Source organism: Mustelus asterias, chromosome 26 (assembly GCF_964213995.1).
Source record: "Mustelus asterias chromosome 26, sMusAst1.hap1.1, whole genome shotgun sequence".
Classification (NCBI taxonomy): domain Eukaryota; kingdom Metazoa; phylum Chordata; class Chondrichthyes; order Carcharhiniformes; family Triakidae; genus Mustelus; species Mustelus asterias.
Window position 1 is genome coordinate 33,365,348 of NC_135826.1, and position 27,267 is coordinate 33,392,614.

General features: G+C 40.6%; 1 protein-coding gene across 1 annotated transcript in view; it reads left to right on the plus strand.

Moving 5' to 3' along the window:
- Positions 1-302: 302 nt before the first annotated feature.
- The window catches only part of LOC144479696 (mucin-16-like), a 65,210-nt gene continuing 38,245 nt past the window's right edge, over positions 303-27,267 (plus strand). Inside the window, exons 1-42 of the mRNA XM_078198724.1 lie at positions 303-434; positions 3,691-3,858; positions 4,171-4,335; positions 4,642-4,785; positions 4,986-5,156; positions 6,640-6,804; positions 7,107-7,256; positions 7,454-7,624; positions 7,931-8,092; positions 8,396-8,545; positions 8,760-8,924; positions 9,162-9,308; positions 9,529-9,699; positions 9,999-10,157; positions 10,468-10,608; positions 10,823-10,990; positions 11,628-11,789; positions 12,050-12,196; positions 12,403-12,570; positions 13,787-13,948; positions 14,398-14,529; positions 14,850-15,017; positions 15,772-15,906; positions 16,250-16,402; positions 16,996-17,156; positions 17,246-17,313; positions 17,781-17,950; positions 18,622-18,648; positions 19,259-19,423; positions 20,017-20,177; positions 20,267-20,334; positions 20,802-20,971; positions 21,643-21,669; positions 22,280-22,444; positions 23,038-23,198; positions 23,288-23,355; positions 23,823-23,992; positions 24,656-24,682; positions 25,510-25,674; positions 26,268-26,428; positions 26,518-26,585; positions 27,053-27,222. Coding sequence (XP_078054850.1) covers positions 3,759-3,858; positions 4,171-4,335; positions 4,642-4,785; positions 4,986-5,156; positions 6,640-6,804; positions 7,107-7,256; positions 7,454-7,624; positions 7,931-8,092; positions 8,396-8,545; positions 8,760-8,924; positions 9,162-9,308; positions 9,529-9,699; positions 9,999-10,157; positions 10,468-10,608; positions 10,823-10,990; positions 11,628-11,789; positions 12,050-12,196; positions 12,403-12,570; positions 13,787-13,948; positions 14,398-14,529; positions 14,850-15,017; positions 15,772-15,906; positions 16,250-16,402; positions 16,996-17,156; positions 17,246-17,313; positions 17,781-17,950; positions 18,622-18,648; positions 19,259-19,423; positions 20,017-20,177; positions 20,267-20,334; positions 20,802-20,971; positions 21,643-21,669; positions 22,280-22,444; positions 23,038-23,198; positions 23,288-23,355; positions 23,823-23,992; positions 24,656-24,682; positions 25,510-25,674; positions 26,268-26,428; positions 26,518-26,585; positions 27,053-27,222 — 5,728 coding nt within the window. The 5' untranslated portion in view covers positions 303-434; positions 3,691-3,758. The remainder of the gene's footprint in view (positions 435-3,690; positions 3,859-4,170; positions 4,336-4,641; positions 4,786-4,985; positions 5,157-6,639; positions 6,805-7,106; positions 7,257-7,453; positions 7,625-7,930; positions 8,093-8,395; positions 8,546-8,759; positions 8,925-9,161; positions 9,309-9,528; positions 9,700-9,998; positions 10,158-10,467; positions 10,609-10,822; positions 10,991-11,627; positions 11,790-12,049; positions 12,197-12,402; positions 12,571-13,786; positions 13,949-14,397; positions 14,530-14,849; positions 15,018-15,771; positions 15,907-16,249; positions 16,403-16,995; positions 17,157-17,245; positions 17,314-17,780; positions 17,951-18,621; positions 18,649-19,258; positions 19,424-20,016; positions 20,178-20,266; positions 20,335-20,801; positions 20,972-21,642; positions 21,670-22,279; positions 22,445-23,037; positions 23,199-23,287; positions 23,356-23,822; positions 23,993-24,655; positions 24,683-25,509; positions 25,675-26,267; positions 26,429-26,517; positions 26,586-27,052; positions 27,223-27,267) is intronic.

The window sequence follows — 27,267 nt, forward strand, 5'->3', positions numbered from 1 at the left end:
TGGTGAGTAACGTGGTCCATTTTCCTGTTCCAGTCCAATTCTGTGAGTTTTCAAGCAGGATTATGACTAAATAATACAATTTTAAAAAACACTCCCGATTTGCTGCTTACAGTTACAATAATGCATGGGAGAATCTTTGGAAAATTCATCAGCTGATTTGTGTCTTTTGCAAATATTTGTGGGTAATTTGTAATATGTTCAATTGTTAGTAAATTATATCAGTGTGTTCTTAATGTACTTTTCTGAGTATGATATTCCAATTTGCGGGTTAAACTCATATGGATAATTAATTATTTTCACTACAACAACAGAAACCTCAACTGCAAGTAGCAGCACTGCAATATCAGCCTCTTCATCAACTCCTGCAACAACAAGTACATCAGGAGCAACAACAACAGAAAGTTCCACTCCAGCAACACTCGCTACAACAAGTGGTGAGCATCATTGTAAAATTAATGTTCAAATCTAATTTGTGTGCAAAAGTTCATAAGATGTCGGAACAGAATTAGGCCATTCGGCCCATCGAGTCTGGGCCACCATTCAATTATGGCTGATATGCTCGTCAACTCCATTTTCCTGCCCTCTCCTGATAACCCTTCAACCCATTCAATTAAAAATCTGCCTAACTCTTCCTTAAATTTACTCACTGTCCCAGCATCCACAGCACTTTGTGGTAGCGAATTCCACAGATTCACAACCCTTTGAGAGAAGTAGTTTCTCCTCAACTCTGATTTAAATTTGCTCCCCCTTCTCCTAAGACTATGACCTCTCATCCTAGAATACCCCACCAGCGGAAGCATCCGCTCCACATCTACTTTATCCATACATTTATCATCTTGTATACCTGAATTTGATCTCCCCCCAAATATGACTGTTTTTGCTGTTTCAACATGAACATAGAACATAGAACATAGAAAGCCACAGCACAAACAGGCCCTTCGGCCCACAAGTTGCGCCGATCACATCCCCACCTCTGGGCCTATCTATAGCCCTCAATCCCATTAAATCCCATGTACTCATCCAGAAGTCTCTTAAAAGACCCCAACGAGTTTGCCTCCACTACCACCGACGCCAGCCGATTCCACTCACCCACCACCCTCTGAGTGAAAAACTTACCCCTGACATCTCCTCTGTACCTACCCCCCAGCACCTTAAACCTGTGTCCTCTCGTAGCAACCATTTCAGCCCTTGGAAATAGCCTCTGAGAGTCTACCCTATCCAGACCTCTCAACATCTTGTAAACCTCTATCAGGTCACCTCTCATCCTTCGTCTCTCCAGGGAGAAGAGACCAAGCTCCCTCAACCTATCCTCATAAGGCATGCCCCCCAATCCAGGCAACATCCTTGTAAATCTCCTCTGCACCCTTTCAATGGCTTCAACATCTTTCCTGTAATGAGGTGACCAGAACTGCGCGCAGTACTCCAAGTGGGGTCTAACCAGGGTCCTATAAAGCTGCAGCATTATCTCCCGACTCCTAAACTCAATCCCTCGATTAATGAAGGCCAGTACGCCGTACGCCTTCTTGACCGCATCCTCCACCTGCGAGGCCGATTTAAGAGTCCTATGGACCCGGACCCCAAGGTCCTTCTGATCCTCTACACTGCTAAGAATGGTACCCTTCATATTATACTGCTGCTTCATCCCATTGGATCTGCCAAAATGGATCACCACACACTTATCCGGGTTGAAGTCCATCTGCCACTTCTCCGCCCAGTCTTGCATTCTATCTATGTCTCGCTGCAACTTCTGACATCCCTCCAAACTATCCACAACACCACCTACCTTGGTGTCGTCAGCAAACTTACCAACCCATCCCTCCACTTCCTCATCCAGGTCATTTATGAAAATGACAAACAGCAAGGGTCCCAGAACAGATCCCTGGGGCACTCCACTGGTCACTGACCTCCATGCAGAGAAAGACCCCTCCACAGCCACTCTCTGCCTTCTGCAGGCAAGCCAGTTATGGATCCACAAGGCAACAGCCCCTTGGATCCCATGCCCTCTCACTTTCTCAAGAAGTCTTGCATGGGGGACCTTATCGAACGCCTTGCTGAAGTCCATATAGACCACATCCACCGCTCTTCCTTCGTCAATGTGTTTGGTCACATTTTCAAAGAACTCAACCAGGCTCGTAAGGCACGACCTGCCCTTGACAAAGCCGTGCTGACTACTTTTGATCATACTAAACTTCTCTAGATGATCATAAATCCTGTCTCTCAGGATCCTCTCCATCAACTTACCAACCACTGAGGTTAGACTCACCGGTCGGTAATTTCCCGGGCTGTCCCTGTTCCCTTTCTTGAATATAGGGACCACATCTGCAATCCTCCAATCCTCCGGAACCTCTCCCGTCTCCATCGACGATGCAAAGATCATCGCCAAAGGCTCCGCAATCTCCTCCCTCGCCTCCCACAGTAACCTGGGGTACATCCCATCCGGTCCCGGCGACTTACCAACCTTGATGCCATTCAATAGTTCCAACACATCCTCTTTCTTTATGTCCACATGCTCGATCCTTTCTGTCCACCGCAAACCAGCAGTACAACTACCCAGATCCCTTTCCTCCGTGAATACCGAGGTAAAGTATTCATTAAGCACCTCCGCCATTTCTAACGGTTCCGCACAAACTTTTCCCCCTTCACCTTTTAAGGGTCCTATGCCTTCACATCTCATCCTTTTACTCTTGACATATTTGTAGAAAGCCTTGGGATTCTCCTTAATCTTACCCGCCAAGGCCTTCTCATGACCCCTTCTCGCTCTCCTAATTTCCTTCTTAAGCTCCTTCCTACATCCCGTATACTCCTCTAAATCCTTAACACCTCCTAGCTCTCTGAACCTTCTGTACGCCTCTCTTTTCTTATTCACCAGGTTCATCACAACCTTCGTGCACCACGGTTCCCGTACCCTACCAACACTCCCCTGTCTCATCGGAACGTTGTCATGCAGAGCTCCAGACAAACATTCCTTGAAAATCCTCCACTTTCCTTCGGTACTTTTCCCCAAGAATGCCTCCTTCCAATTTACCCGTCTAATTTCCTCCCTGATGACACTGTATTTCCCTTTACTCCAGAGAAACACTTTCCTAGCCTGCCTGATCCTATCTCTTTCCAATGCTATCGTGAAGGAGATAGAATTATGATCGCTATCCCCAAGATGCTCACCCACCGAGAGATCCTCCACCTGTCCAGGTTCATTAGCCAGCACCAGATCAAGTACAGCCTCTCCTCTAGTAGGCTTATCCACATACTGTGTCAGGAAACTCTCCTGGACACACCTAACAAACTCCTCTCCATCCAAACCCCTAGCCCTAGGGATATTCCAATCTATGTTTGGGAAATTAAAATCTCCCATCACGACAACTCTGTTATTCCTACATCTCTCCAGGATCTGTTTCCCCATCTGCTCCTCAACATCTCTGTTACTATTGGGCGGCCTATAGAAAACACCCAGCAACGTTACCGACCCCTTCCTGTTCCTAACCTCCACCCACAGAGACTCCGTAGTCAATCCCTCCACGGCGTCCACCTTCTCTACAGCCGTGACACTATCCCTGAATACATTTATTAAACTGAGTAATTTGAATTCTACCAAAGTGTGATCCGAAGATTGCAGTTTGTATTTTAATTTAGATTTCTGCGTATTTCATTCCAAGTTGGCACTTTCTGTAATGTCACCCTTCACATTCTCAGCAACATCTCCAACCACGACTGCAAGTGCACAGAGCACCACTGCAGCAGTGAGCTCTACATCAGCAACAATGTCAACAGGTCCAACAGCAGAAACAACAGCAAGCAGCTCCACTCCTGCATCGACAGCTGAATCAACGACAATCACAACACAAGCCCCTACGACAAGTGGTGAGTGTCCAAATACAGAAAAATAGTGTTCCAATGAAATTTCTCTCAATTTACATCATGTGATGGACTATATAATAAAATTAGCATAAAATATTACTTTTTTATTGTTTACATTCAGATTAATGAAGGGGGCAAATCATTTGCTAATTTCACCTTCTGCAATGTGTCTCCTGTAACATGGCAATGTCGTATTTTGCATGGATTTGTTAATATCTCAGAGGGATTTGTATATTCATGCAACATTTTTCAGTTTGGTATTGTAAGTTGTTGGTGTGACTCAGATTTGCCATTATTTGCTTCTCACTGAAACAGCAGAAACATCGCCCTCAACTGCACAGAGCACCACTGCAGCATCGAGCTCTTCATCAACTCCCACATCAACAAGTACAGCAGAATCAACAACTACAACAATCTCCACTCCAGCACCCACAACTGAATCAACAACAATCGCAACAACACAAGGCATTACAACAAGTGGTGAGTAACGTGGTCCATTTTCCTGTTCCAGTCTAATTCTGTGAGTTTTCAAGCAGGATTATAACTATATACGAAATTCAAAAGCACTCCCGATTTGCTGCTTACAGTTACAATAATGCACGGGAGAATCTTTGGAAAATTCACCAGCTGATTATTGTCTTTTGCAAATATTTGTGGCAAAATTGTAATATGTTTAATTATTAGCAAATCATATCAGTGTGTTTTTACTGTATGTTTCTGAGTAATGTGTTCCAATTTGCTAGTTTACCTCATATAAATCATGAATTATCTTCACTGCAACAACAGAAACCTCAACTGCCAGTAGCAGCACTGCAACATCAGCCTCTTCATCAACTCCTGCAACAACAAGTACATCAGGAGCAACAACAACAGAAAGTTCCACTCCAGCATCGACAAGCATCTCAACATCAACACACATTACAACAAGTGGTGCGTATCATTGTAAAATTAATGTTCCAATCTAATTTGTGTGCAAATATTACGTTTTATGCTGTTTCAACATGAATCCATTTATCAAACTGAGTAAATTAAGTCCCAACAAAATGTGATCCCGTCATTGTAGTTGGTATTTTAATTTAGATTTCATTCCAAGTTGGCACCTTCTATAATGTCACTCTTCATTTTCTCAGCAACATCAGCAACCACGACTGCAAGTGCACAGAGCACCACTGCAGCAGTGAGCTCTACATCAGCAACAATGTCAACAAGTCCAACAGCAGAAACAACAACAAGCAGCTCCACTCCTGCATCGACAGCTGAATCAACGACAATCACAACTACACAAGCTCCTACAACAAGTGGTGAGTATCCAAATACAGAAAAATGGTTTACCAATGACATTGCTGTCATTTTAAATCATGTGCTCGATTTTACCATTGCGAAGTGCCTGTCTCCGGGTGCGAAAACTTGGTAAAGTCATGTGTGAGGTGATTAGCGCGATCCGCGCCCAGGTCCGCACAGTTGCACACTTTACCAATGCTCGAAAATGACCGCGATCCGAACTGTGCCTGAAATTAGTCCAACGGCGATTTAAATGTATTTGCATGTATTTTAATTGAATTAATGGGCTGCCCGCCCAACTTTACCAGCATTTCCCCCTTTACAATCGCATTCGCGCGTCCAGATTCGGCACGAAACAGACATGCTCAGCAAACGTCTGTTTCAGGCACTCGAGCTTCTGAAGCGGTAAGTTCAGAGTTTCCAACGGCTCTCTGACTCAGATCCGTCGTGGGGCGGAGGGGGGGAGGCAGGCCAGATCATTCTCTGGTGAGGGGCGAGAGGAGGGAGGCCCGATCATTCTTTGGTGGGGGGGAGGGAGGAGGAAGGCCATATCATTTTCTGGTGGGGGGGGGAGGGTCAGATGTATCTATTGGGGGGGAGGGAAGAGGGAGGCCTGATTGCTGTCTGGTGGAGAAGGGAGGCCAGATCATTCTTTGTGGGGCAGGGGGGGCGGGGGAGCAAGGCCCGATCACTCTCTGGTGGGGAGGGGAAGGGGGGTGGCGAGGGGAGCTCCGATCGCTCTCTGATGGCGGGGGGGGGGGGGGGGGGGGGGAGGGGGGGGCGGAGGGAGGGCCCGATCACTCACTGGTGGAAGGGGGGAAAGAGGCCAGATGGATCTCTGGTGGAGCGGGCGGCGGGGGCAGGAGCACCACCCTGCCACTCTGCAGGCGATCAGTGGAGGAGTAAGAGAAGAGGGTCGCGATCGGTCTGGGTAGCGGCGGGGTGGGTGGATAAGGGGGACAGTTATGTTGTGGGGGTGGGGCGATGTCTGTGGGGGCCATCGCTCCCGCTTTTCGCTCTGGGGCCACTTTATCCACTTTTTGCAGCCTGGGAGCGATGTGACAGGGGAACGTTTTTCAAATTCTTTTCTGACTGCGCATGCGCAGTTCAAATCTCCAATCAAAGCTGCAGCATTTCGGGCGCAATTGAGACCCGTGATTTTTTTTCAGGCTGGGTGCGTATGGGGCGCCTCAGAACAGATTCACAAGTCAGATCAGCACTTGGAATCAAAATGATAAAACTGGGCCCCATGTGTTAGATTATATAATAAAATTCGCAGAAAATATTGCAGTTTTCTTGTTTACAACCAGATTAATGAAGGGGGCAAAACATTTGCTAATTTCACCTTCTGCAATGTGTCTCCTGTAACATGTCAATGTGGTATTTTGTGTGGATTTGTTAATATATCAGAGGGATTTGTATATTCAGGCACATGTTTGAGTTTGGTATTGTAAGTTGCTGGTGTGACTCAGATTTGCCATTATTTGCTTCTCACTGAAACAGCAGAAACATCGACCTTGACTGCACAGAGCACCACTGCAGCATCGAGCTCTGCATCAACTCCCACATCAACAAGTACAGCAGAATCAACAACTACAACAATCTCCACTCCAGCACCCACAACTGAATCAACAACAATCACAACAACACAAGGCATTACAACAAGTGGTGAGTAACGTGGTCCATATTCCTGTTCCAGTCTAATTCTGAGTTTTCATGCAGGGCTCTGATTAGAAACTGATATTTTTATAAAGCACTCCCAATTTGCAGCTTACAACTACAATAATACACGGGAGAATCTTTGGAAAATTCATCAGCTGCTTCGTATCTTTTGCTAATACATGTGGGTCATTTATAATATGTTCAATTGTGAGCAAATCATATCAGTGTGTTTTTAATACACAATTCTGAGTAAGATATTAGAATTTGCTAGTTTACCTCATATAAATCATTAATTATTTTCACTGCAGCAACAGAAACCTCAACTGCCAGTAGCAGCACTGCAATATCAGCCTCTTCATCAACTCCTGCAACAACAAGTACATCAGGAGCAACAACAGCAGGAAGTTCCACTCCAGCATCGACAAGCATCTCAACATCAACACTCGCTACAACAAGTGGTGAATATCGTAGTAATAACTAATTCATGTGCATACATTATTTGTTTTTTGCTGTTTAAACATGTTTAATTAAGAGAATAATTTGCATTTTACCAAAGTGTGAACAGATCATCGCAGTTTCTATTTTAATTTGGAATTCAGTGTATTCTCTCCAAGTTGGCACTTTTTCTCAGTAATGTCACTCTTCACTTTCTCAGCAACATCTGCAACCACGACTGCAAGTGCACAGAGCACCACTGCAGCAGTGAGCTCTACATCAACAACAATGTCAACAAGTCCAACAGCAGAAACAACAGCAAGCAGCTCCACTCCTGCATCGACAGCTGAATCAACGACAATCACAACAACACAAGCCCCTACAACAAGTGGTGAGTATCCAAATACAGAAAAATGGTTTTCCAATGGCCTTGCTCTCAATTTAAATCATGTGATAGACTATATAATAAAATGAGCAGAAAATATTGCAGTTTTATTGTTTCGATTCTTGAGTAATGAAGGGGGCAAATCATTTGCTAATTTCTGCAATGCATCTGCTACAACATGCCAATGGCGTATTTTGTGTGGATTTGTTAATATATCAGAGGGATTTGTATATTCATGCACATGTTTGAGTTTGGTATTGTAAGTTGCTGGTGTGACTCAGATTTGCCATTATTTGCTTCTCACTGAAACAGCAGAAACATCAACCTCAACTGCACAGAGCACCACTGCAGCATCGAGCTCTGCATCAACTCCCACATCAACAAGTACAGCAGAATCAACAACTACAACAATCTCCACTCCAGCACCCACAACTGAATCAACGACAATCACAACACAAGCCCCTACGACAAGTGGTGCGTAACGTGGCCTATTTTCCTGTTCCCGTCTACTTCTCTGAGTTTTCATGCAGGGTTATAATTTGATACTGATATTTTAAAAAGCACTCCCAATTTGCTGCTTTCAATGAGAATCATGCACGGGAGAATCTTCGGAAAATTCATCAGCTGTTTCGCATCTTTCGCAAATATTTGTGGCAAATTTGTAATATGTTCAATTGTTAGTAAATCATATCAGTGTTTTTATAATGTACGATTCTGAGTATGTTATTCCAATTTGTGGGTTTATCTCATATAAATAATTAATTATTTTCACTGCAGCAACAGAAACCTCAACTGCCAGTAGCAGCACTGCAATATCAGCCTCTTCATCAACTCCTGCAACAACAAGTACATCAGGAGCAACAACAACAGAAAGTTCCACTCCAGCATCGACAAGCATCTCAACATCAACACTCATTACAACAAGTGGTGAGTGTCATAGAAAAACTAATGTTCAAATCTAATTCGTGTTCAAATATTACTCGTTTTGCTGTTTCAACATGAATACATTTATTAAACTGAGTAATTTGAAGTCTACCAAAGTGTGATCCGAACATTGCAGTTCATATCTTAATTTAGATTTCTACATATTTCATTCCAAATTTTCACTTTCCCTCAGTAATGTTACTCTTCACTTTCTCAGCAACATCTCCAACCATGACTGCAAGTGCACAGACCACCACTGCAGCATCGAGCTCTGCACCTACTCCCACCTCAACCGCAACCGGGTCAACAACGACAGGCAGTTCCACTCCAGCTCCAACAACGGAATCCACAACAATCGCAACAACACAAGGAATTACAAGTGGTGCGTATCATAATACACATTTCTGTTCCAAACTGATTCTGTGAAAGTTGAAGCAGGATTATGACTATACACTGAAATCAAAACAAAACACTCCCATTTTGCTGGTTACAGTTACAATAATGCATGGGAATGTCATTTAACATTTAACAGCAGCTTTGTGTCGTTTGGAAATAGCTGTGGGCAACTCAAAGTTGCTCATTAACTCGTATAAAGCATTAATTATATTCACTGCAACAGCAGAAACCTCAACTGCCAGTAGCAGCACTGCAATATCAGCCTCTTCATCAACTCCTGCAACAACAAGTACATCAGGAGCAACAACAACAGAAAGTTCCACTCCAGCATCGACAAGCATCTCAACATCAACACTCGCTACAACAAGTGGTCAGTATCATAGAAAAACTAATGTTCCAATATAATTGATGTGCAAATGTTAGTTGATGCTTTTTTGCTCTTTGAACATTGGATGAATTTAATCAACTGAGTAATTATCTTCAACCAGAGTTTGAACAAATCATACCAGTTTCTATCTACATTTAGGTTTCTGTGTATTATATTCCAAGTTGCCTCTTTCTCTCAGTAATGTAATTCTTCACTTTCTCAGCATTACCTTCAACCACGACTGCAAGTGCACAGAGCACCACTGCAGCAGTGAGCTCTACATCAACAACAATGTCAACAAGTCCAACAGCAGAAACAACAACAAGCAGCTCCACTCCTGCATCGACAGCTGAATCAACGACAACCACATCAACACAAGCCCCTACGACAAATGGTGAGTGTCCAAATATGGAAAAATGGTGTTCCAATGAAATTGCCGTCAATTTAAATCATGTGTTAGATTATATAATGAAATAAGCAGAAAATATTTCTGTTTTATTCAGATTAATGAAGGGGGCAAATCATTTGCTAATTTCACCTTCTGCAGCGTCTCCTGTAACATGCCAATGTCATATTTTGCATGGATGTGTTAATATTTCAGAGAGATTTGTATATACATGCACATGTTTGAGTTTGGTATTGTAAGTTGCTGGTGTGACTCAGATTTGCCATTATTTGCCATCACTGAAACAGCAGAAACATCGACCTCAACTGCACAGAGCACCACTGCAGCATCGAGCTCTGCATCAACTCCCACATCAACAAGTACAGCAGAATCAACGAGTACAACAATCTCCACTCCAGCACCCACAACTGAATCAATGACAATCACAACACAAAGCATTACAAGTGGTGAGTATCTGAATATACTTTTCAGTTCCAATCTGATTCTGCGATGAGTTTTCAAACAGGATTATGACTATATGCTGAAATTTTAAAAAACACTCTTGACTTGCTGCTCACAGTTACAATAATGCACAGGAAAATACTGTAAAATTTCATCAGTTGCTTTGCATCTTTTGCAAATATTTTTGGTTAATTTGTAATGTTTAATTGTTAGTAAATCATATCAGTGTGTTTTTAAAGTACATTTCTGAGTAAGGCATTCCAATTTGCTAGTTTACCTCATATAAATCATGAATTATTTTCATTGCAACAACAGAAACCTTAACTACAAGTAGCAGCACTGCAATATCAGCCTCTTCATCAACTCCTGCAACAACAAGTACATCAGGAGCAACAACAACAGAAAGTTCCACTCCAGCAGCGACAAGCATCTCAACATCAACACTCGCTACAAGTGGTGAGTGTCATTGTAAAATTAATGTTCCAATCTAATTTGTGTGCAAATATTACTTTTTTTACTGTTTAAAAATGAATACATTTATTGAACTGAGTAATTTGAATTCTACCAATGTGTGATCTGAACATTGCAGTTTGTATTTTAATTTCAATTTCTGGGTATTTCATTGAAAGTTGACTCTTTCTCTCAGTAATGTCTCTCTTCATTTTATCAGCAACATCTGCAACTGTGACTCCAAGTGCACAGAGCACCACTGCAGCAGTGAGCTCTACACCAACAACAATGTCAACAAGTCCAACAGCAGAAACAACAACAAGCAGCTCCACTCCTGCATCGACAGCTGAATCAACGACAATCACAACTACACAAGCCTCTATGACAAGTGGTATGTATCCAAATACGGAAAAATCTTTGTTGGAATGAAATTGCTCTCAATTTAAATCATTGGTTTAAGAATTTACTCGAATAAGCACAAAATGTTGTAGTTTGATGGATTCCATTCATTAATTCAGGGGATGGATAAATCATTTGCGAATTTCATCTTCTGCTGTGCTCTACTACAACATTCAAAGACTATTTCCTCAGGTGAATGGAGCGGTAACCAGGGGGCATAACTATAGGGTTCATGGTGGGAGATATAGGAAGGATGTCCGAGGTAGGTTTTTTACTCAGAGAGTGGTTGGGGTGTGGAATGGACTGCCTGCAGGGATAGTGGAGTCAGAAACTTTGGGAACATTTAAGAAGCTATTGGATAGGCACATGGAGTACTTCGGGATGATAGGGAGGAAATAGCTTGATCTGGGTTTCAGACAAAGCACGGCATAACATCGTGGGCCGAAGGGCCTGTTCTGTGCTGTACTGTTCTATGTTCTATCTATGTTCTAAGTCTATGGCGTATTTTGTGTGAATTTGTCAACAAACTGGTGTCATTTATATATTAATGCATATTTTCGAGTATGGTATTGTAAGTTGCTGGTTTGACTCAAATATGCCATTATTTATTTGCACTTGAACAGCAGCGACGTCAACTGCAACTGCAACTGCACAAACCACCACTGCAGCATCGAGCTCTACACCGACTCCCACCTCAACCGCAACCAAGTCAACAACAACAGGCAGTTCCACTCCAGCTTCAACAGCAGAATCCACAACAATCGCAACAACACAAGGCATTACAAGTGGTGCGTATCATAATACACATTTCTGTTCCAAACTGATTCTGCGAAAGTTGAAGCAGGATTATGACTATACATTGAAATCAAAACAAAACACTCCCATTTTGCTGGTTACAGTTACAATAATGCATGGGAATGTCATTTAACATTTTATCAGCTGCTTTGTGTCATTTGCAAATAGCTGTGGCCAATCCAAAGTTGCTCATTAACTCGTATAATTAGCTTGTTTACCTGATATAAATCATTAATTATTTTCACTGCAACAGCAGAAGCCTCAACTGCCAGTAGCAGCACCGCAATATCAGCCTCTTCATCAACTCCTGCAACAACAAGTACATCAGGAGCAACAACAACAGAAAGTTCCACTCCAGCAGCGACAAGCATCTCAACATCAACACTCGCTACAACAAGTGGTGAGTGTCATAAAAAGAAATTCCAATCTAGTTGAGATGCAAATGTTACTTGATGCATTTTTGGTGATTGGATACATTTAATCAACTGAGTAACTTGTATTCTACCAAAGTGTTAACGAGATCAAAACAGTTTCCATTTTTAGATTTCTGAGTATTTCTTTCCAAGTTGTCTTTGTTTCTCAGCAATGTCATTCTTCACTTCTCAGCAACATCAGAAACCTTGACTGCGAGTGCACAGAGCACGACTGCAGCAGTGAGCTCTACACCAACAACAATGTCAACAAGTCCAACAGCAGAAACAACAACAAGCAGCTCCACTCCTGCATCGACAACTGAATCACCGACAATCACAACACAAGCCACTGCAACAAGTGGTGAGTCTTCAAGTACAGTTTTACTTCGTGTTTCAATATAATTCTCTCAAATTAAATCATTTGACTACATACTGAAAGGAACATAATACATTGCAGTTTTAATTTTGCCATTCTTATTAATGCTGGGGTGTGAATCATTTGCTTATTGCATCTCCTGGTTTGGTTCTGCTACTGCATGCTGTATTTTGAAGGAATTTGAGGGAATTAGCAACGTTCAAGGTGTATCTGGATAGACACATGAATGGGAGGTGAACAGAGCGTTAAAAATCACATGAGCAATAAGTAGTAGGTCTAAGCAAGGATTAGGAAATGGCACAGGCTTGGTGGACAGAAGGGCCTGTTACTGTGCTGTATTGTTCTTTGTTCTTTGTTAATAAACCAGAGGCATTTATATATTCATTTAGATTTTTGACTATGGCATTGCACATTGCTGGTTTGGCTCAAATGTGCCTTAACTATTTTTATTCAAACACCAGAAACATCAACTGCACAGAGTACCACTGCAGCATCGAGCTCTGCATCAACTCCTGCATCAACAAATGCAACAGAATCAACAACTACAACAATCACCACTCCAGCACCATCAACAACAATCGCAACACAAGGCACCACCACAATAAGTGGTGAGTACTGTGGTACATTTTCTTCCAATCTGATTCCTTCAAATTTAAAGTGGTGAGTATCCAAGAATTCTTTCATCTGCTTTAAAAGCAAATTACTGCAGATGCTTGAATCTAAAACCAAAAGATAAAACGCTGGAAAATCTCAGCAGGTCCGTCAGCATCTGTAAGGCGAGAAAAAAGCTGACGTTTCGAGTCCAGATGACCCTTTGTCAGAGCTTTGACAAAGGGTCATCTGGACTCGAAACATCAGCCCTTTTCTCTCCTTACAGATGCTGCCAGACTCTGCTAAGATTTTCCAGCATTTTCTCTTTTGGACTCTTTCACCTGCTGTTCCAATGTAAGTCAAGAGAATGGCTACATACTAAAATAAACTCAAAGTATTGCAGTTTTATTGTATATGTCTGTTATAAATGTAGTGGATAATCATTTGTATTTGAATTTCACCTCTGGCTTTGTGTCTGCGACCACATAATTTGGGGAAATCTGTTAACAAGCCAGTACCATTTGTATATTAATCCTCATTTTGGAGTCTGTTGCTACAAGTTGTTTGTTTGGCTCAAATATGCCAATATTTATTTTCACTGAAACAGCAGAAACATCAACTGCAACTGCAAAGACCTCCACTGCAGCATCGAGCTCTGCAGCGACTCCCACCTCAACAGTTATATCAGAATCTACAACCACAGGCAGCTCCAGTCCAACATCAACAGCTGAATTAACAACAGTTACCACTACACAAGGCATTACAACAAGTGGTGAGTAACATGGTACCTTTTGTGTTCCAATCTTAGTCCTTCAAATTTAAAATAGGATAATTGATTTTCAATTGAAATAAAAAGAAAATAGTGTAGTTTTGTGGGTTACATTTGTAATAATGCACAGGGCAAATATTTGCAAATGTAATCAGCTGTTTTGTGTATTTTGCAAACATTTGTGGGTAATTTGTAATATGTCCAATTGTTAGCAAATCCTTAAGACTATAAGACGATTCGACCCATCACGTCAGTCATATCATTCAATGAGATCATGACTGATCTGATAGAATCTCTACCCTCTGTGAGAAGAAATTCCTCCTCATCCCTGTGTAGAATGGGAGACCCCTTGTTCTGAGATTATGCCCTGAACATGTACTCCCAGTTGCTAGTTTTCATGATATATATCATTAATTATTTTAATGATTAACATAATTATTATACAACAACAGAAGTCTTGAATGCCACCAGCAGCATTGTAATACCAGCTGTTTCATTAACTCCTGCATCTACCGGAACAACCACAGCAAGCTCTACTCCAGCATCAACAAGTATCTCAACATTGCCATTCACTGTAACAACCGGTGAGTATCCTAGTAAACATTGATCGGCAGTTCAATTGTTTTTCTTTTTCAATCGAATGCAGCACTAGATCCAAATCAGGAGATAGAAGCAACAAAATATCACACTGACGCATTGTTGTCCATGAACCGGCAAGGGAGAATGACGTGTAAATGTTAACTGATGTTTATTTTCTGTTTCAACATGGATACATTTAAGCAACTGAGTAACATGTATTCCAACAAAGTGTGAACAGAACACAGCAGTTTGTATTTTAATTCCGATTTCTGGGTATTTCATTGCAAGTTGGCTCTCTCAGTAAAGCCATGTTTCATTTTCTCAGCAGCATCTGAAACTTCGACTGCAAGTGCACAGAGCACCACTGCAGCAATGAGCGCTAGATCAACAACAATGTCAACAAGTCCAACAGCAGAAACAACAGCAAGCAGCTCCACTCCTGCATCGACAGCTGAATCAACGACAATCACAACACAAGCCACTGCAATAAGTGGTGAGTATCCAAGTATACTTTCACCTGATGTTTCAATGCAATTGCTCTCCATTTAAATTGTGTTTGACAACAAATTAAAATAAAGTCTCAAATATTGCAGTTTTATTGATTACGTCAATAATGATACAGAGGAGAATTATTTGCTAATTTCATCTCTGCCTTGCATCAGCTGCAACATGCCTATGCTGTATTGTGGGGAATGTGTCACCAAACCAGACATTGTATATTAATGCATATTTTTGAGTATGGTACTGGAAGTTGCTGGTTTCACAGAATCATAGAATCCCTACAGTGCAGAAGAAGGCCATTTGGCCCATTGAGTCTGCATTGACCACAATCCCACCCAGGCCCTCTCCCCACAGCCCCACTTATTTGCCCTGCTAGTTCCCCCTGACACGAAGCGGAAATTTAGCATGGCCAATCAACCAAACCCGCACATCTTTGGGAGGAAACCGGAGCACTCGAAGGAAAGCCACACAGACATGGGGAGAACGTACAAACTCCACACAGGCTTTCACCCAAGGCCTGAACAATTTCTCACTTCCTCTCAATAAAAGGTGTGGCTATGGGTGATGCCTGTCTTCTTGTGGGATATGTGGAACATTCTTTGTTCCAATCCTATTCAGGGCCTCTCCCATATCTCTTTCCCTGTTACATCAATTGAACCCGGGTCTCTGGCGCTATGAGGCAGCAATGCTAACCACTGTGCCACCGTGCCGCCCATAACTCAAATGTGCTATTTTCACCGAAACAGCAGAAATACCAATTACAATTATACAGACCAACACTACAGCATCAAGCTCCACAGCACCAAGTGCAGCAAAATCAACAACCACACCCAACTCCACTTCAGCATCGATAACTGAATCAACAGGCATTACAACAAGTGGTGAATATTATACTACATTTTTATTTTCCAATCTGATCCCTTGAAGCAGTTTCATTTTAATTATTTTCAATCCAGTGCAGTATTGCAACCAAATCAGGAAATACCCACAAAATACCACTATTTGTGGTTCTACTTCGGCGCTCATTACAATATAGCGAGGAAGTGCAAATGTAACTTGGTAGTTTTTTGTTGTTATATCATAGATATATTTAGACAACTGAATACTTTGTATTCTAACAATATGTTAACAGAACATGTAAGTGGGCATTTGAATATAAGATCTCTGTGTATTTGATTCGAGCTTGCCTGTTTGTCGCAGTAATGGCAATAATTATTTTCCCAGGAACATCAGAAACCGTGACTGCAAGTGCACAGACCATCACTGCAGCAATGAGCTCTTCATCACCAAGTCCAATAGCACAAACATCAGCAAACAGCTTCACTCCAACAGTGACAACAGAACCAACAACAATCACAACTGCAACAATTATTACAAGTGATTATCCAAGTAAAATTTGACCTGTTACATTAATGTAATTGCTTTCCATTTAAAGCAGGATCATGACTACACACTGAAATTAGCTTCATTTGTTCTATTTTTTTACATCCATAATAAGAGAGACAGGGGTTCATGTGTTCTATAGGAAGCCCTCGTGCATCTAGTTGATGGCTGCACTGGCTGGGTGCTGAATGGACCTGGAGCATTTGGAGGCTGGCTATCATTAGCATTGGGTTAGTTGGGCTGTGGAAGCAGTGGGAAAACACATCTCAATATAGGGTAGTCCAGTCATTCTCTGAGCTGGGAGAAGATAAGTTCATAAGGGCCTTTGCCTCAATGAGGCTAGCCAATGCGACCGAGGCACTGGTTGGGTTTGTAGAACTTGGAAGGGGACAGGATTGTATCATGTCATTTCTAGGGCAATTTGAAAGTGGGTTCTTTATGGGTATATGCTACAACTTGTCCAGTTTCTGATATTCTGTATACCTGAGTGCTCATCTAGAAAGATCACTCTTAATATGTTGTCATCTTTATTTTGATGGATCTAAGTGTTTGAATCCTATTTTGCTTTGTACCCCTTTCTTTTATAGTTGAACCCCCCATTGTTCCTGTAACTAACAATCCAGGTCAAGAAACACAAAAGACAAAATTCAACGTAACCTTCACCGTGCTCACACTGCCATTCAATTCAAGTCTACAAAACCAAACTTCCCCATCGTACATGGATATCTCGAGCAACATTCTTGACGAGGTAATCACGATATCTAAGTGAATGGGAACACAAGTGTTAAATTTCATGACATTTCTTGTAATAAAATGTTGCATTTTAATTTCCTGCAGCTCAATCAACTGTATGCCAACAGCAAAGTAAACTCAACCTTTGTGAAATGTCACTCTGTCACTTTCAGGTAAGCAAGTAAATCTTACAATGGAAGTCTAGTTAAGATGGATCCACAATGTATATCAACTTCAATTGGCTTATATTTAGTTACAATACATAAAAAATCTGATTCCATAAATAAAGTCGTGCTGTCGTATACTATTGAGATAATTCTTTGAGTGCATTGCTGTAACCCAGACATATCCAAACATCTCAACTTTCCTGTAACTCATTCATTGGATGAGTGCGTCATTGGCATTGAGTTCCATCGTAGGCTTCCTGCCATTGAATAATCTTAACTTGAAAAGTACAGAATCGTGTACAATCCTGGCTGTCTTTCCAAATGTCATGCAACGCAATTCCGATAAAATAAGTACTCACACAGTTTGTTTGAGAAATCAATTCATCCATCAGGTGTTATTAATGCTGTCAGATATTCAGTATTATGTTGATGATTTTACAACAAATTAACCAGCTGCTATTTGTATGTGGCAGACCTGCAAATGATGGTAACAGTACGGATGAAGCATTCTGTGATTTCATGAAGAGTGCCAGTGCCCAGCAAGTTGATAAAGTTCTACTTTATCATGAATTCCAAAACAACACAAACGGCATCACCACCTTGGGATCATATTCACTGGACAGCAACAGCCTCTTTGTAGATGGTATATATTCACTTCAATTTAATAATGATTTTACTTACACTGTAATGGTTAAAACATTTTTATAGACACTTTCAAGTCGTACTATGATCCTACCACCATCTTTCTAACAAGTGATCCTCTATCTTACTGATCTCCTGGTTCACCCTTACTCCCAGACTGCGCATTCTCAGCCATTCCTGCGCTAGTCGCTTTCACACTCCTTATCTGCCATCTCACTCCTAATTGACCAATTCTCACTCCTGACGTTGCCTCTTACTCTTGCTGCGGTGATTAATCTTGGCCTTGTTCTGCTGGCACTTGTTCATTCATTCCTGAATGTCAAGCTCTCTTGTATCCCTGATCTTCAGCCTCACATTCTTGACCCACTGTCTGTTATTCATTCCTGATCTGTTCATTTACCTTCCTCGAAGGGCTCTAACTCACTCATCCCTCATCTTCTGACTTCTGCTCAACACATTTTATTGAAACTTTCATTTTTAAAAAGAATTCTGCTCATTTGGCTCCATTTTCATATTTTGAAGTCTTCAATTTCTGATTTTTTTGTGGAACATCATATCTTATCACTTGTAAGCTATACTGGTAACAGCATTTATTTCAAGCGAATAAATCTAGATAATTAGAATGTTTTGAACAAGCTTAATTCATATTTTCCGAATGTATTTGTTTTGCAGGTTACCATGAATCAGTTGTTTTAACAAGTAAGTACAATTATTGATCTCTCTATCAGTTAATATTGTCCTTCTAATATTTCTCGATATGGAACCAGTTTCACGTAAGATCTTGCAACATGTTGACATGAAACTGAGATCATATCAGGAAGAGTTCCTCTGCGTGTTAGGCAAATCATAAGCACATTCTTTGGAGATATGGTTAGGCTTCCATTACAGCAAACACTCAATAGATACCATGCATTTGGGTACTGTCCCCTAAGAGGCATTGACAACCATGAACCCCCATTGGATAGGTCCATGAGTAAGCTTGGCAGAATACAACTCTTATTCCTTGAAATTTAAAGCAGTTTCATTCTGATTCTTTTCAATCCATTGCAGTAATTCAACCAAATCAGGAAATTGCCACAAGATATCATAGTTCTACTTTGCAGCTCATTATAATATATTGAAGAGCCATGTACAAATGTTACTCAGTAGCTTTTTATTGTTTTACCGCAGATATAACTAGCCAATTGAATAATTTATATTCTAACAACATGTTAACAGAACATGTAAGTGTGGATTTGAATTAAGATGTCTGTGCATTTGATTTGAGCTTGCCTGTTTGTCGCAGTAATGACAATAATTATTTTCCCAGCAACATCAGAAACCGTCACTGCAAGTGTACAGACCATCACCGCAGCAGTGAGCTCTGCATCAATTCCCACATCATCAAGTCCAATAGCACAAACATCATCAAGCAGCTCCACTCCAGCAGCGACAACAGTATCAACGACAATCACAACTGCACCAGCTATTACAAGTGATTATCCAAGTAAAATTTGACCTGTTACATCAATGTAATTGCTTTCTATTTAAAGCAGGATCATGACTACACACTGAAATTAGCTTCATTTGTTCTATTTTTTTACATCCATAATAAGAGAGACAGGGGTTGATGTGTTCTATAGGAAGCCCTCAGGCATCTAGTTGATGGATGCACTGGCTGGGTGCCAAATGGACCTGGAGCACTTGGAGGCTGGCTATCATTAGCATTGGGTTAATTGGGCTGTGGAAGCAGTGGGCTAACACATCTCAATATAGGGTGGTCCAGTCATTCTCTGAGCTGGGAGAAGATAAGTTCATAAGGGCCTTTGCCTCAATGAGGCTAGCCATTGCGACCGAGGCACTGGTTGGGTTTGTAGAACTTGGAAGGGGACAGGATTGTATCATGTCATTTCTAGGGCAATTTGAAAGTGGGTTCTTTATGGGTATATGCTACAACTTGTCCAGTTTCTGATATTCTGTATACCTGAGTGCTCATCTAGAAAGATCACTCTTAATATGTTGTCATCTTTATTTTGATGGATCTAAGTGTTTGAATCCTATTTTGCTTTGTACCCCTTTCTTTTATAGTTGAACCCCCCATTGTTCCTGTAACTAACAATCCAGGTCAAGAAACACAAAAGACAAAATTCAACGTAACCTTCACCGTGCTCACACTGCCATTCAATTCAAGTCTACAAAACCAAACTTCCCCATCGTACATGGATATCTCGAGCAACATTCTTGACGAGGTAATCACGATATCTAAGTGAATGGGAACACAAGTGTTAAATTTCATGACATTTCTTGTAATAAAATGTTGCATTTTAATTTCCTGCAGCTCAATCAACTGTATGCCAACAGCAAAGTAAACTCAACCTTTGTGAAATGTCACTCTGTCACTTTCAGGTAAGCAAGTAAATCTTACAATGGAAGTCTAGTTAAGATGGATCCACAATGTATATCAACTTCAATTGGCTTATATTTAGTTACAATACATAAAAAATCTGATTCCATAAATAAAGTCGTGCTGTCGTATACTATTGAGATAATTCTTTGAGTGCATTGCTGTAACCCAGACATATCCAAACATCTCAACTTTCCTGTAACTCATTCATTGGATGAGTGCGTCATTGGCATTGAGTTCCATCGTAGGCTTCCTGCCATTGAATAATCTTAACTTGAAAAGTACAGAATCGTGTACAATCCTGGCTGTCTTTCCAAATGTCATGCAACGCAATTCCGATAAAATAAGTACTCACACAGTTTGTTTGAGAAATCAATTCATCCATCAGGTGTTATTAATGCTGTCAGATATTCAGTATTATGTTGATGATTTTACAACAAATTAACCAGCTGCTATTTGTATGTGGCAGACCTGCAAATGATGGTAACAGTACGGATGAAGCATTCTGTGATTTCATGAAGAGTGCCAGTGCCCAGCAAGTTGATAAAGTTCTACTTTATCATGAATTCCAAAACAACACAAACGGCATCACCACCTTGGGATCATATTCACTGGACAGCAACAGCCTCTTTGTAGATGGTATATATTCACTTCAATTTAATAATGATTTTACTTACACTGTAATGGTTAAAACATTTTTATAGACACTTTCAAGTCGTACTATGATCCTACCACCATCTTTCTAACAAGTGATCCTCTATCTTACTGATCTCCTGGTTCACCCTTACTCCCAGACTGCGCATTCTCAGCCATTCCTGCGCTAGTCGCTTTCACACTCCTTATCTGCCATCTCACTCCTAATTGACCAATTCTCACTCCTGACGTTGCCTCTTACTCTTGCTGCGGTGATTAATCTTGGCCTTGTTCTGCTGGCACTTGTTCATTCATTCCTGAATGTCAAGCTCTCTTGTATCCCTGATCTTCAGCCTCACATTCTTGACCCACTGTCTGTTATTCATTCCTGATCTGTTCATTTACCTTCCTCGAAGGGCTCTAACTCACTCATCCCTCATCTTCTGACTTCTGCTCAACACATTTTATTGAAACTTTCATTTTTAAAAAGAATTCTGCTCATTTGGCTCCATTTTCATATTTTGAAGTCTTCAATTTCTGATTTTTTTGTGGAACATCATATCTTATCACTTGTAAGCTATACTGGTAACAGCATTTATTTCAAGCGAATAAATCTAGATAATTAGAATGTTTTGAACAAGCTTAATTCATATTTTCCGAATGTATTTGTTTTGCAGGTTACCATGAATCAGTTGTTTTAACAAGTAAGTACAATTATTGATCTCTCTATCAGTTAATATTGTCCTTCTAATATTTCTCGATATGGAACCAGTTTCACGTAAGATCTTGCAACATGTTGACATGAAACTGAGATCATATCAGGAAGAGTTCCTCTGCGTGTTAGGCAAATCATAAGCACATTCTTTGGAGATATGGTTAGGCTTCCATTACAGCAAACACTCAATAGATACCATGCATTTGGGTACTGTCCCCTAAGAGGCATTGACAACCATGAACCCCCATTGGATAGGTCCATGAGTAAGCTTGGCAGAATACAACTCTTATTCCTTGAAATTTAAAGCAGTTTCATTCTGATTCTTTTCAATCCATTGCAGTAATTCAACCAAATCAGGAAATTGCCACAAGATATCATAGTTCTACTTTGCAGCTCATTATAATATATTGAAGAGCCATGTACAAATGTTACTCAGTAGCTTTTTATTGTTTTACCGCAGATATAACTAGCCAATTGAATAATTTATATTCTAACAACATGTTAACAGAACATGTAAGTGTGGATTTGAATTAAGATGTCTGTGCATTTGATTTGAGCTTGCCTGTTTGTCGCAGTAATGACAATAATTATTTTCCCAGCAACATCAGAAACCGTCACTGCAAGTGTACAGACCATCACCGCAGCAGTGAGCTCTGCATCAATTCCCACATCATCAAGTCCAATAGCACAAACATCATCAAGCAGCTCCACTCCAGCAGCGACAACAGTATCAACGACAATCACAACTGCACCAGCTATTACAAGTGATTATCCAAGTAAAATTTGACCTGTTACATCAATGTAATTGCTTTCTATTTAAAGCAGGATCATGACTACACACTGAAATTAGCTTCATTTGTTCTATTTTTTTACATCCATAATAAGAGAGACAGGGGTTGATGTGTTCTATAGGAAGCCCTCAGGCATCTAGTTGATGGATGCACTGGCTGGGTGCCAAATGGACCTGGAGCACTTGGAGGCTGGCTATCATTAGCATTGGGTTAATTGGGCTGTGGAAGCAGTGGGCTAACACATCTCAATATAGGGTGGTCCAGTCATTCTCTGAGCTGGGAGAAGATAAGTTCATAAGGGCCTTTGCCTCAATGAGGCTAGCCATTGCGACCGAGGCACTGGTTGGGTTTGTAGAACTTGGAAGGGGTCAGGATTGTATCATGTCATTTCTAGGGCATTTTGAAAGTGGGTCCTTTATGGGTATATGCTACAACTTGTCCAGTTTCTGAAATTCAGTATACCTGTGTGCTCATCTAGAAAGATCACTCTTAATATATTGTCATCCATATTTTGATGGATCTAAGTGTTTTAATATTATTTTGCTTTGTACCCCTTTCTTTTATAGTTGAACCCCCCATTGTTCCTGTAACTAACAATCCAGGTCAAGAAACACAAAAGACAAAATTCAATGTAACCTTCACCGTGCTCACACTGCGATTCACTTCAAGTCTACAAAACCAAACTTCCCCATCGTACATGGATATCTCGAGCAACATTCTTGACGAGGTAATCACGATATCTCAGTGAATAGGAACAAAAGTGTTAAATTTCATGACATTTCTTGTAATAAAATGTTGCATTTTAATTTCCTGCAGCTCAATCAACTGTATGCCAACAGCAAAGTAAACTCAACCTTTGTGAAATGTCATTCTGTCTATTTCAGGTAAGTAAGTAAATCTTAAAATGGAAGTCTAGTTAAGATGGATCCACAATGTATATCAGCTTCAATTGACTTATATTTAGTTACAATACATAAAAAATCTAATTCCATAAATAAAGTCGTGCTGTCGTATACTATTGAGATAATTCTTTGAGTGCATTGCTGTAACCCAGACATATCCAAACATCTCAACTTTCCTGTAACTCATTCATTTGATGAGTGCGTCATTGGCATTGAGTTCCATCGTAGGCTTCCTGCCATTGAATAATCTTAACTTGAAAAGTACAGAATCGTGTACAATCCTGGCTGTCTTTCGAAATGTCATGCAACGCAATTGCGATAAAACAAGTACTCACACAGTTGATTTGAGAAATCAATTCATCAATCAGATGATGTTAATGCTGTCAGATATTCAGTATTATGTTGATGATTTTACAACAAATTAACCAGCTGCTATTTGTATGTGGCAGATCTGCAAATGATGGTAACAGTACAGTTGAAGCATTCTGTGATTTCATAAAGAATGCCAGTGCCCAGCAAGTTGATAAAGTTCTACTTTATCATGAATTCCAAAACAACACAAACGGCATCACCACGTTGGGATCATATTCACTGGACAGCAACAGCCTCTTTGTAGATGGTATATATTCACTTCCATTTAGTAATGATTTTACTTGCACTGTAATTGGTTAAAAGATTTTTATAGACACTTTCCAGTTGCACTATGATCCCACCACCATCCTTCTAACAAGTGATCCTCTATCTTCCTGATCTCCTGGCTCACTCTTACTCCTGGACTGCATGTTCTCAGCCATTCCTGCGCTAGTCCCTTTTCACACTCCTTTTCTGCTGATTCACTGCTAAATGACCGATTCTCACTCCCGATGTTGCCTCTTACTCACTCTCACTGCGGTGATTAATCTTGCTTTTGTTCAGCTGGCTCTTGTTCATTCATTCCTGAATGGCAAGCCCTCTTGTACCCCTGATCATCAGCCTCACATTCCTGATCTGCTCTCTGTTATTCATTCCTGGTCTGTTCATTTACCTTCCTCGAAGGGCGTTAACTCATTCATCCCTCATCTTCTGGCTCCTGCTCAACACATTTCATTGAAACTTCCATTTTTAGGAAGATTTCTGCTCGTTTGTCTGCATTTTCATGTTTTGAAACCTTCAATTTCTGATCTCATCTTACCACTTGTAAGCTATACTGGTAACAGCATTTATTTCAAACTAATAATTTTAGATAATCAGAATGTTTCTGAGCAAGCTTAAGTCATCTTTTTCAAATATATTTGTTTTGCAGGTTACCATGAATCAGTTGTTTTAACAAGTAAGTACAATTAGTGATCTCTCTATTAGTTAATATTGTCCTTTTAATATTTCTAGACATGGAACCAGTTTCACGTAAAATCTTGCAACATGTTGACATGAAACCGAGATCATATCAGGAAGAGTTCCTCTTCGTGTTAGGCAAATCATAAGCACATTCTTTGGAGATAGCCCAAAGATCAAAGAACATAGAAAATTACAGCACAGGGCCCTTCGGCCCTCCAAGCCTACAGCGACCATGCTGTCCAATTTATCTAAAACCCTCTACCCTTCCAGGGACCCAAAGAAAAATCCGATTCTGGTGGGATTCGAACACATAAGCTTTGAATGGCTGACTTTTCCATACGGCTCTGTAATGCTTTCCATTGTGCCACAGAGCCGCACATTGGTTAGGCTTCCATTACAGCAAATACTCAATAGATACTCTGCATTTGGGTACTGGCCCCTAAGAGGGCATTGACAACCATGAACCCCCATTGGATAGGTCTATGACTAAGCTTGGCAGAGTAAAACTCTTATTCCTTGAAATTTAAAGAAGTTTCATTCTGATTCTTTTCAATCCATTGCAGTATTTCAACCAAATCAGGAAATTGCCACAAGATATTATAGTTCTACTTTGCCGCTCATTATAATATATTGAAGAGCCATGTACAAATGTTACTCAGTAGTTTTTTATTGTTTTATCATAGATATAACTAGCCAATTGAATAATTTGTATTCTAACAACATTTTAAAAGAACATGTAAGTGCGCATTTGAATTAAGATCTCTGTGTATTTGATTCGAGCTTGCTTGTTTGTTGCAGTAATGGCAATAATTATTTTTCCAGCAACATCAGAAACCGTGACTGCAAGTGCACAGACCGTCACTGCAGCAGTGAGCTCTGCATCAACTCCCACATCATCAAGTCCAATAACACAAACATCGGCAAGCAGCTCCACTCCAGCAGTGACAACAGAATCAACGACAATCACAACTGCACCAGCTATTACAAGTGATTATCCAAGTAAAATTTGACCTATTACTCCAATGTAATTGCTTTCCATTTAAAGCAGGATCATAACTAAACACTGAAATTAGCTTCATTTGTTCTATTCTTTTACATCTATGATAAGAGAGACAGGGGTTGATGAGTTCTCCAGTTAGACCTCATGCATCTAGTTGATGGATGCACTGGCTGGGCGCTGAATGGACCTGGAGTATTTGGGGGCTGGCTGTCATTAGCACTGGGTTAGTTGGGCTGTGGAAGCAGTGGGCCAACCCATCTCAATATCATTTGCCCCAGTCATCCTCTGAGCTGGAAGAATAGAAGTTCAAAATGGCATTTGCCTCAATGAGGGTAGCCAATGTGACAGAGGCACTGGTTGGATTTGTAGAACATGAGAGGGGCCAGAATTGTATCATGTCATTTCTAGGGCATTTTGAAAGCGGGAGCATTATGGGCATATGTTCCAATTTGTCCAGTTTCTGGTATTCAGTGCATCTGAGGGCTTATCTAGAACAAACCCCCTTAATATGATGTCATCCGGATTTCGATGGATCAAAGTGTTTGAATCCTATTTTGCTTTGTACCCCTTTCTTTTATAGTTGAAACCCCCATTGTTCCTGTAACTAACAATCCAGGTCAAGAAACACAAAAGACAAAATTCAACGTAACCTTCACCGTGCTCACACTGCCATTCAATTCAAGTCTACAAAACCAAACTTCCCCATCGTACATGGATATCTCGAGCAACATTCTTGACGAGGTAATCACGATATCTCAGTGAATGGGAACACAAGTGTTAAATTTCATGACACTTCTTGTAATAAAATGTTGCATTTTAATTTCCTGCAGCTCAATCAACTGTATGCCAACAGCAAAGTAAACTCAACCTTTGTGAAATGTCACTCTGTCTCTTTCAGGTAAGCAAGTAAATCTTACAATGGAAGTCTAGTTAAGATGGATCCAAAATGTATATCAACTTCAATTGGCTTATATTTAGTTACAATACATAAAAAATCTGATTCCATAAATAAAGTTGTGCTGTCGTATACTATTGAGATAATTCTTTGAGTGCATTGTTGTAACCCAGACATATCCAAACATCTCAACTTTCCTGTAACTCATTCATTTGATGAGTGCGTCATTGACATTGAGTTCCATCGTAGGCTTCCTGCCATTGAATAATCTTAACTTGAAAAGTACAGAATCGTGTACAATCTTGGCTGTCTTTCCAAATGTCATGCAACGCAATTCCGATAAAATAAGTACTCACACAGTTGGTTTGAGAAATCAATTCATCAATCAGATTATATTAATGCTGTCAGATATTCGGTATTAAGTTGATGATTTTACAACAAATTAACCAGCTGCTATTTGTATGTGGCAGATCTGCAAATGATGGTAACAGTACGGTTGAAGCATTCTGTGATTTCATAAAGAATGCCAGTGCCCAGCAAGTTGATAAAGTTCTACTTTATCATGAATTCCAAAACAACACAAACGGCATCACCACCTTGGGATCATATTCACTGGACAGCAACAGCCTCTTTGTAGATGGTATATATTCACTTCCATTTAGTAATGATTTTACTTGCACTGTAA